At 38.4% G+C, this 9,974-nt stretch overlaps 1 protein-coding gene across 2 annotated transcripts in view; it reads left to right on the top strand.

Moving 5' to 3' along the window:
- Window positions 1–7,574: 7,574 nt before the first annotated feature.
- The window catches only part of smarcad1a (SNF2 related chromatin remodeling ATPase with DExD box 1a), a 17,946-nt gene continuing 15,546 nt past the window's right edge, over window positions 7,575–9,974 (top strand). Inside the window, exon 1 of one of the 2 annotated variants that reach the window (XM_014002725.1) lies at window positions 7,575–7,662. In XM_014002725.1, the coding sequence (XP_013858179.1) occupies window positions 7,647–7,662 (16 nt within the window). In that variant the 5' untranslated portion in view covers window positions 7,575–7,646. Of the gene's footprint in view, window positions 7,663–8,342; window positions 8,805–9,974 lie in introns of those variants that run through there. The other variant, XM_014002724.1, reaches the window with a different exon arrangement.

Below are 9,974 nucleotides of genomic sequence, written 5' to 3'. Positions count from 1 at the left end.
CTTACAATTTGTCTTATCATTCAGCCAGTCGATTGGGGTGAACGAAAACATGACCTTCTCAGACAGAGAGAAGCCCAGATACACTGATCAGGACTGATAAAGGCCCAAGGAAGAGGACACAGCACAGTCACACTGGGGCTTATCTCCAGAAGCACTGATCTGCGGCGATAAAGCCATATGAGAATAAGGAGGGAGCAGCGGAGTGGCAAACAGGCACCATTAGAGTTATTCCATTCATACTTGGAAAAAAAGAGAAAGCAAGTAGACAATTAAGTGACTAACAAGAACCATTAGTTCAACGCAGGTTTTCAGACTGAGTAACTGATAGCTCGCTGAGAAATAGGCTGACACAACATGACAAACTGATTTTGTGGATGCACAGGCAATTTGTGTTGTTCAACCACCTGTTTTAGTTCAATTAGGGGCTCAGTGTGACTACAAAAGAAAATTGCACTCTTGTAAAAATTGTCAAAGCTAGGCTTTGACAAAGGTGATGAAGGAATTCACTTTCTACAGGCTGAATTCTAAGAATGATACATTTTTAAAGGGGCAATATCATGTAAAATCAACTTTAATGAGTTTAATCTCAGGTTATAATGTTATACTCGCATAAAAACATGCCCAAAGCCTTGCTCTGACTCATTCATACATGTTCGAGAAATCCTGCAGTGTTTTTAAGAAGCCATGCTGAGGAGCAAAACGACAGGTGGGGACCAGAAACGCCTTTTGGTACCAGAAACGTCTCTGGGATGTTTGTCGGCCGCATCGGAGGAGTCTTCGGTTTTGGACGGCCTTTGTCGCGGCGCTGTGACGTATGAGGCCGACAAATTCGGCCCACCGTTTTGGACACAGTCTTAACTGCATGGGCGACACCCCCCCCCCCCAACACCACCACCACCGAAATGGATGGGACAGAAGCAGAAGGTGGTTCTTAAAGAGACAGAGGCCAATTTCAAGGCATTTAAAAGAAGAAGTGATGAGAAGATAAGTTTATTTTCTATTTAAACATAAAACAGCATTTTTAATAACAACTAACGGTGACATAGATACGTCATACTTTATTTTGGTATAGTATTTAAATATATTTCTGAGAAACACAATATTGTGCCTTTAAAAGTCTTAATAATTGCCTGTAAATGAGCTTGTTGACACACAGATCAGACCTCAGTTTGACTCTTAACCAGCATGAGTATGCCAGCCAGAACAGCAATTCTCTAAAACCATTTTTAATTGGGCTAATTCACAATTACATTAACTATAGTCGACACATTATTGATGGACTCATCCCTTAAGTTCAAAGTTTTTGATACATCAAAGCTTAAAGTTGAATTGGTGTGAAGGTGAAGCAGGTGAAAAAAAATGTTTCTCCTTCAACTACAACTGTTTAAAAAAGGGATAGCAGTGTATTCAGATTACATAAAAAGTTGTCGAACAAAAAGCAACACAATAAGAAGGGAAGGGCAAAAAACCTGACAGGAAGTGATAGAAAACAAAACAATCTTCGAAGATGCGACGGAAGAATGAACCGATCAGCAGAACAAAATGTATGATAAGGAGGAAGACCGTAGGAAAAAGGAAGAGGAGGTAAAGGTAAAACAAGTTGGAGTGTGCACACGAGATAAACATCACCTCTGAACTTCATGCTCGGCTGCTTGATGGAGGGAAAAGGAGAGAGTGGGGATGGAGGGGAGCGAAGAATAGAGGGTCACACTAGACAGTGGGGGCTTTGTTGGCACTTATCAGAATGATGCTAAAGCACTGGACCCGACGAGGAGAGAGACGGTGAATAGAAAGTGTGCATTTCTGTGTGTCTCTGTGTATGCGTGTTGGACTGGGGATGCAGAGGAGAATGAAGGATGAAAGATAAGAAAGGGGATGCAAATAGAGATGGTATATGAAACTGTGAGGGGCAAAGCAAGGAAAACAGAACAGGGAAGCATGACTCAGGTGCAATGAGCACCCTACTGATTAACTATACATTGGAAAGGAGCAAAGGAGAGACATATGAAAGAAGGAAACTGTAAAGGGAAAGGAGAGATACATGATATGAGGAAATAAAAATGAAAGTAGACATTAGAAACATCTGACTGAATTACTCAACTTAAGAAGTTCAAAATGATGGTCATCTAAAGAAAAAGCAAACTTGCCATGAGAGGGACCATTTGCATAAATTTAAAAAAAATTGTTTTGTTTTTTTTTGTTGTTGTTGCTCACTTTCTCACCCAACCTCTTCTAAATCACATGTACACGCACAGTCAACGGCAGCTCCCAGCTCCCTGCTGCGAGCCTGCTGAGAGAGGTCATGTCAGACATCAGCTCCCGTCGCGTCACTTCTTTTTCTCCCACTATTCAACACAGCTGAGGCTGTCATCACCCTAACCTCCCTACCCACCCAACCACACACCCGCCCATAAAAAAAAAAAAACAGGCCAGACGCCGGCCCTTAACTTTCACGCAGACATAAACACWTTTAAGATGTACACACTTTAGTCACAACATATGCACACATTCACTCACAAGCCTCATCAAACACACGCAGTTAGACGCAACAGCATCTCAGAGGAGTCCGGCACCCCCCCGCTGAGGCCCACCAGCAGGGGTTGCTGATCCTGTTCTGACATTCCTATCTCTGTCGTCTCAACCTCTGCACCAGTTTTCAGATAGGAATGGCCGGGATAACGTGCTAAAGAAATAGCATTGTTCTTTTCCCGCCCATCCCCTTCCAAGGACTCTCCTTTCCAGATAACTTTGAACATACTTCAGAAAGTTTTGCTCTGCTTCGTGAACACCCAGTGAAACAAAAAAAAAGTTTGGAATGCAAAGGCTCTCAAGCTGCCGTCAAAAATTAAGCTGCAATGAAGGCAACAGTGATCAAACCTTCAACTAAACACAACCCCTGAAAGTCCCCCTGAAAGTGAAATGATATCAAGTCATTTGCATTCAGTGTGCAAGYCTGGATGAATACACTCTACGGCACATTTAAAGCACAAACAATCGTGCATCAAATCACTGGCTAAAATAAACGTCTTAATGTTCTGATTTTGTGCTAGATCACAACAATCAGTTCAGAAAAAACACACCCTACGAAGTAGAATAATAAACTTTATAAAATGTATAAGACTAAATTACAAAGACATAATTGACATCATTTTATTTAAATGTTTGCAGACAGGAGGACAAAGCAAAGGCACTCAAGAGTCAACGTAGCTCTGTCTGAACAACAGGCAGCCTGGGGATCACTCATTGTCCTCCTGTCTTTCTGCACATCTCCTTCTGCCTAATTAAAACACTGATGTGACAGACCCAACAAAGTTCACTCATTTCTGCAGTCGCTGAAAACTACAAGAACTGCAACAAAGGATCCAACYGTGCAACTTGTCTTTCAGTTGGGATTGTAAATAACGATAATCCTCAGTTTTTGTTGAGGATAAGAGGATACAACAAATATGGAGCAGCAACGTTTTGCGGCTTGGAAGAAACTGAACAGGTCTTGTTCAAAACATAAACGTAATTAACTGTGTTTGATTGAGGAGAGAAAGCAGGAGGACTACACAGAGGAATGCAGCGCTAACAAAGCTCTGTTTGACTGATGTTCTGTAAGGCAGCCAGGAGGATAAGTCATTGTCCCCCCACGACTGGCGTGTTGTCTCGGCTGCTCTGTGCCATCARCTCCAGCTACATGGGAATTCTCCCCCGCTGCTGTTCCTCTGTGCCTGGAGAGAGAGCGAGAGCGGGCGAGCGAGCGAGAGTGGGTACGTGAGTGATGACTAAACAAAAGCAGCACAAAAGAAGTCAAATGAGTGTTTGGAACATTTTCTGACAGCTGATTCTGAAGATTTGTGTGCTTTAATGTATTCAACACAAAGGTAATGAAAGCAACAAAAAACATCAGGCATACAAAACTCTAAATCACAGCTGATGATCTTTTTTTTCCCTGATCATACAGCGACATTTCAAGTGTGGTTCTAATGTTAAAATGACAATTTATACATGAAATCACAATGATTCATGCATTATCTGTGCAAAAACTCAGTTATTTTCCATTGTGACACTGTTGTGATACTAAAACAAGATTGATGGATGAAATAATGCTTATCTGTCTTTGCTGATGATGCCCTGGGGTGAAAATTTTAAAATATGTAGCTTTTCCTTTGAAAATGAAACTACAAACAAAACTGGCACTGGGGCACCAGAGGGTGGCACAATCAAGTAATTAAAAAAGACAAAATAAAAATATAAAAAAAAGATTTGTATACATGGAATAAATCCTGCAATAAAGACCTGAGATAATGTTCCTCAGTGTTTTCCAGCATGAGTAAAATAATAAAAAGTAATAAAAATGGTTTAATAAGTTTTCAGAAGGACAAAAAGCAGTTACAAAACTCTGCTGTGACTGTTTTTGTCAATGTGGATTTGCTAGTTTTTATTAGTTAATATTGCATTTTAATGCTTAGTTTTAGTTTATTTTAGTTTACATAAGTTCTAGTATTAGTTTATTTATAATTTGAATAAACATATTTGCCAGTGCATCCTCCAGCTTGTGATGTTCCTGAGAGTTAACTAACCAACAGCTATTTGGTCACTAGTTAAAGCAGTCCATTATAGCAACACCTTCCTTAAATAATTGTGTAACTCAATTTTGCCAACTAAAAACTTGGGTGATTATTTTAGGACAATGACAATAGTTGTCTCCAACCCAGTGCTACCTGTTGATTGTTTTTCACGTGAGCTACTGAGAGAAGCTAGCGTGTCAGGATAGTCACAGTCAGCCATCTTGTGAGCTTGATTCAGGCAGTTTTTCCCTTGAGAAGCCTTCCACCTGTTTTATCACCTGTTTCCACTACAAGACACTTGCTTTGATTTTTCTCGCAGTCATATTTAAAGAAATCCCAAAGTGGACGTTGTTGCTTCCTCCCAACTTTTGTTGTCGTCATTTAGCAGGTGATGCTGAGCAGCAGCAGACTGTAAACAAGTGTTGTTACGGCCCACAGCTAATGTGAAACTACTCGATTAAAAAATAAAAAGACCCACATGGCTCAAAATAAATTGACTAAAACTAAGGATAGTCTACCTATTGTTTTAGTCAGTTTTGTAAAAAGATTATACAATTTTAGTTAGTTGTCATTTTTTCATTTTATTACAGTTTTTATTTATTTTAGTTAACTAAAATGTATTTTTTCTATTTCAATTTTCGTTTTTAGTTAGTTTTAGTTAACTATAGTGGGAAGTTATTCAGATTTTCAACTGATGGCACTAAATCCAGTAAATACCATTTCAGTCTTTCAGACAAACGCACTTCAACTTTCAGCCCGACAACAGACAGCCTAAAAAAATTAATGGCAAATGCTTCACAACTAAGAAAAGCTTTAATTAAAATGGTCTAATTAAGGTTCCAAAAGCTTTTTACAATGTGATTATTGTTCATATATTCAGACACATTTTTAAATTTCATTTTATTCTGCATCAGTTACAGAAACATATTTGGCCCAGAGGAGAATTTCGGTGTTTTGCAAAGGACACTTTTCATGCTTGAACAACTTCTCTGTCACTTAATTTCATGCTCTTTATTTTATTTTTTCAAATAAATTCCTTCCTTGGTAGGTGCCAGATCCCCTTTAATGTATATGTTCAAATGATACTCAGAAAATAAAGTAATCCATTTTGATTCCAGGTGGTAACACATGAAAAAAATATAGTAAAAACCTTTGTTTTTGGCCACATCCTTCAGGGTCAATCATCATACTTATTTCTAAAATGAAATGTTCTCTACCCACTTTCTTTGAGATGTGTCTCATGAGCGTTTCTGATGGGGGGTGTTACATCCCAGACGGGTTGCCACGGTGACAAGGTGCTCCCTGCCGCCGTCGGGTCTCGGCCAAGTTGGGCGCCATGGTGGCTGGGCGGTGACAGACATTGTGACGGGTCCACTAAGACACCATGGATGGGTCAAACTTACAAATCCATGGATGTGTATGCAGTGCAAACACTGATCACTCTGCTACTAAATATCATTAAAAATGGTTTTGGGTTGCAATAGCTTTTCCATAGCTTCTACATGCACAATTGGAGCATAACACAATGCCTGCTCACAGCAAGAAGTCACCATATTTGTTTTGAATCTGGTGCCAGTGTTACATTAGCAGTTTGATGCAACAGGACAATATATCATCTGCTTCACTTTGAGTTAATAATTTCATACTTTTTTTTCCTACCTGAATAAAAGCTGGAGCCAGAACATGCATTAAACCATCCACTGTGCCACTCTGATCTTGCTGGTACCACGTATGTGTGTCTTAAGCATCTATATGTGTGTGCCTGTGTAAATGGTAATGACCCGCCTCAACTCTGGAACAGCCTTTTGATTTATGTATGTGGAGGTGCATACTTGACTGCTCGTCTGTGTGAGCGTGACTGTGTGTGTGTGTCTAAACACACGGTCAAAGTAATAAATAAATGTATAAAACGCAAGTTTAACAAAGCAAAATGAAGAGGAGCATTACAGTATCTCTCCTAAATCAGACGTAAGACACACAATCACGTGCACAAATGCTAAACTTGACTCGGAGACAAGAGAGAAGCAAGGAGCCACAGTTTGAGCATCCTGCTGTGTGAGGTCATAACCCCTATCAGACTCTATGTCAGTCTGCCTATTGTGTCCTGGGTTGAGCTCTAACACGCATACATACACACACACGCTACGCTATAACTTATACAGTCGCCATGACAATGGTGAGGGCGACAGTAAGGCGGCAGGATGGCGCTGTATTGGCAGCAGAGGTGTTGTTTTGAAAGGGACAAGCTGATCGTCACCATGTATTCACTGTAATGAACAGTGTCTGCAGGTGAAGTCATTGTATTATGAAAGTCGTACATCATTAAAAAAATGGGTGTAAATAGAATTACTGTATATATATTCTATGAACATTGTACAACAAATGAAAGTAACTTTTTTAAATAAGATTTTCTAGTTATATTTCCTTATGTATCCTCATGTAAACTGTGAAAATTTTAAGAAGGTCAGTTTTAATTTCTGTGTGTATTTTTTGTTTTTCTGTAGCTTTGCCCTATATTACTGACACTACAAGATTTACAACATGGACAAATAAAAAAGCATATCTTAATAAAGTTTTTACAAGTCATACTTGAGGCCACATCTGTCACAGGTATTAACTTAATAAATTAAATAATATTCCTAACAACGGTCTTGGAGTTAAATTTGACTGATTTGACATGAATTTAAATTCAAACCCAAAAACTGTTTGTTGTATATATAAAATAAAGCCCAGTTTATGATATATAACGCTAAGGACAGGTGTCAGGACAACTTTTCTTATTTATTTATTACCTGTAATAATTTCTGGCCTCTCATCTAAAAGACCTCCTACATTCTGCATCTAAGGTTATGTTTATTACAAAGGGACAGCTCTTATTCTAAAACAGGGATCATCAATTACGGTCCTCGAGGTCCGCAGCCCTGCATGTTTTAGGCCCACTTCTTTATCTGCTCCAACACACCTGATTTGAATGAATAGATTATCAGGCTTCTGCAGAACTTGGAAGAGGTAATTCACTGACTGAATCAGGTGTGTTTAGAGAAGGGAAAAAAGTAAAACATGCAGGGCTGAGGACCTCAAGGACCGTAATTGATGATCCCTGCAACAGGTAAGTACAAGACCAGCCCTTTCTCTCTTTACAGAGAATCTGCTGCCCTCTTTTGATAAGAGTGTATAAGAAAAACTTTTACTGTCTTGTGGACAATACGAACTACAAAGAAATTATTTGAATTTAGGTCTACTAAAAACAAGAAAGATAACTTTATTGAAGAGTAGGAATTGAATTAAAATATACATTCACACACACGTGTGTGCGTTTCAGTAGAGCTAAATTCAAACAATTTCTATGTTTAAATTATAAGCTAAGTTTTCCATTAGTCATTGATATGATACATATAATAAATACATTGACATAGTTGGACCACAATGGAAATAAGCTTTATGCTTAATTGTTTTATCCATTTATATTAATGTTACTGTATTCTATATACTGCATATGTTGGACCACAATGGAAATAAGCTTTATGCTTTATTGTGTTATCCATTTATATTAATGTTACTGTATTCTATATACAGTGCCATTTATATAATAAATAAAATGAATGAATCAATTGAATAATAGTGATATATAGTTTGTTATTGGAATTAAAATTATAAGTGCGTTACTTTTTTCACTTTGTTTTCGCAGTTTGCTATTCATCAAAACGGAAAGCAAAAACGGAAGTGTGTAACAGTGAACCTTCTTGGATTTCCTGTGTAACTCCCGCCCACTTGCTACTCTGACCAATGAGCAATGTAGGCAGGGGAGAAACCTAGCCACTACGGTTAGCGGGAAATGCCGGTAGCTGCGGTTGGCTTAAAACTATAATTTTATATACTCGAAGTAAACCTCTTATTTTTACTAAATGTGTATGTGGTAGAGTTTGGTTTTGCATTACTACGGATAAAAGAGGAATAGTGACATAGCTCAACATTCGCCGTCTATGCAGAGCTCCCACGTCCGGGTCTAATGCTAACGTGTAGCGCATTAGCTACATTTCGGCTAACAGGAAGATTGGGATTGATAAGCTACGCTAGTACATATAAAATATTAAGAACAGACAAAGGGCTACCATTGCTTGTTATGAAAAAAGAGACTTGTTAAAATGAGTCTGTTTAATTTAGACCGGTTTCGTTTTATGAAGAAGGGAGCAAACGAAGAGCAAGTTTGCGGAACCAAAAGTCCTGATTCTGAAAAGGAGAATAAACCAGGTAAGCAGCGGCACACACGGTTGGAATGTTAGCCGCGTGTCTCTGACATGCTATCGGTAGGATATTGTTTATACGGAACTATGCTTCAGCTTACGGACTGGTCTTCCCAGTTTCAAGTTATAATAGCTGCTTTGACATAAGATTCCTGTTCTGYATACCCTTAAAGGTATCATATCATGCTTTTAAATCCTTTTTCACGTCTAAATCCTTCACTTATGGTCTATTTAAAATAAAACTGCAACGCTTTGGTCTTAATTCCTCGTTTTTGTTGCTCCACAGACCCCTTGCTTTCCTTGCTTTACCCCTGTTCTGAGTTGCGCCTCAGAGCAGCGTTGCCAGATGGGAAATGTTGACTTATCGTATCAGCAGCTCAAAATGATCGTATTTTGAGGAAAATTATCGTACACACCCAAGTTACATTCTAGAGAGGCTCAAATTTACAAATACATCCTACATCCTAAAATGAAATCAGGAAAAGAACAAATCATTGTAGTTTATTGTACTTTTGATTAGTCAAGAAATAAATTGAGTGCATACTGAGCAAATTTAATCTGCAAGCCTGCAAAATCTGTTTTTTTAATAGCTTCTGGATGACACCTGGATGTTTATTAAATATAAATGTTGCTTATACCCCTCACCTTCTCAGTCCCACCTTTTCTTTTTGATTTTACAGTTATTATTTCTTTCACATAAGTACTATTATATTCATCTTTGCTGCTACTAATTGCCATCATAACCCCAATGTGGGAGTGGGTGTTCTCCCCCAGAAAAGTTTGAATGAAGTAGGTGCTGTTTCCTGCATTCTGATGTATTTGAATGTTGTTAAACATATTTTAAACTACATAAATAAACACTTTCATAACTATTTTAGAGACAGATTCTACATTCAACTCAATATATGAATCATCCTTTTTGTCTCACATTGGACGTTTAATTCTTTGACCAGCTGGTAGCCTAAGCAGTAGCGTTTTAATAGGGTAAAACAAATATTGGTGACTGCATCGTGGCAGCCAGCCTTCTCTTTAGAGACAGTAGTTTGTCAAGAGAACAAAAAAAAGTTTCTTCTGTTGCTCCTTTTTAATTATTTATTTATTTATTTATTTATTTATTTTACTGTCACAGCTCTAACCTTCCTTTCTATTGGCTAGGGACCGGCAAAGGGATCTATTT

Source organism: Austrofundulus limnaeus, unplaced genomic scaffold (assembly GCF_001266775.1).
Source record: "Austrofundulus limnaeus strain Quisiro unplaced genomic scaffold, Austrofundulus_limnaeus-1.0 Scaffold14, whole genome shotgun sequence".
NCBI classification, from domain to species: Eukaryota; Metazoa; Chordata; class Actinopteri; order Cyprinodontiformes; family Rivulidae; genus Austrofundulus; species Austrofundulus limnaeus.
Note: the sequence above shows the minus strand (reverse complement) of the source record. Positions and strands in the feature narration are given on the sequence as shown.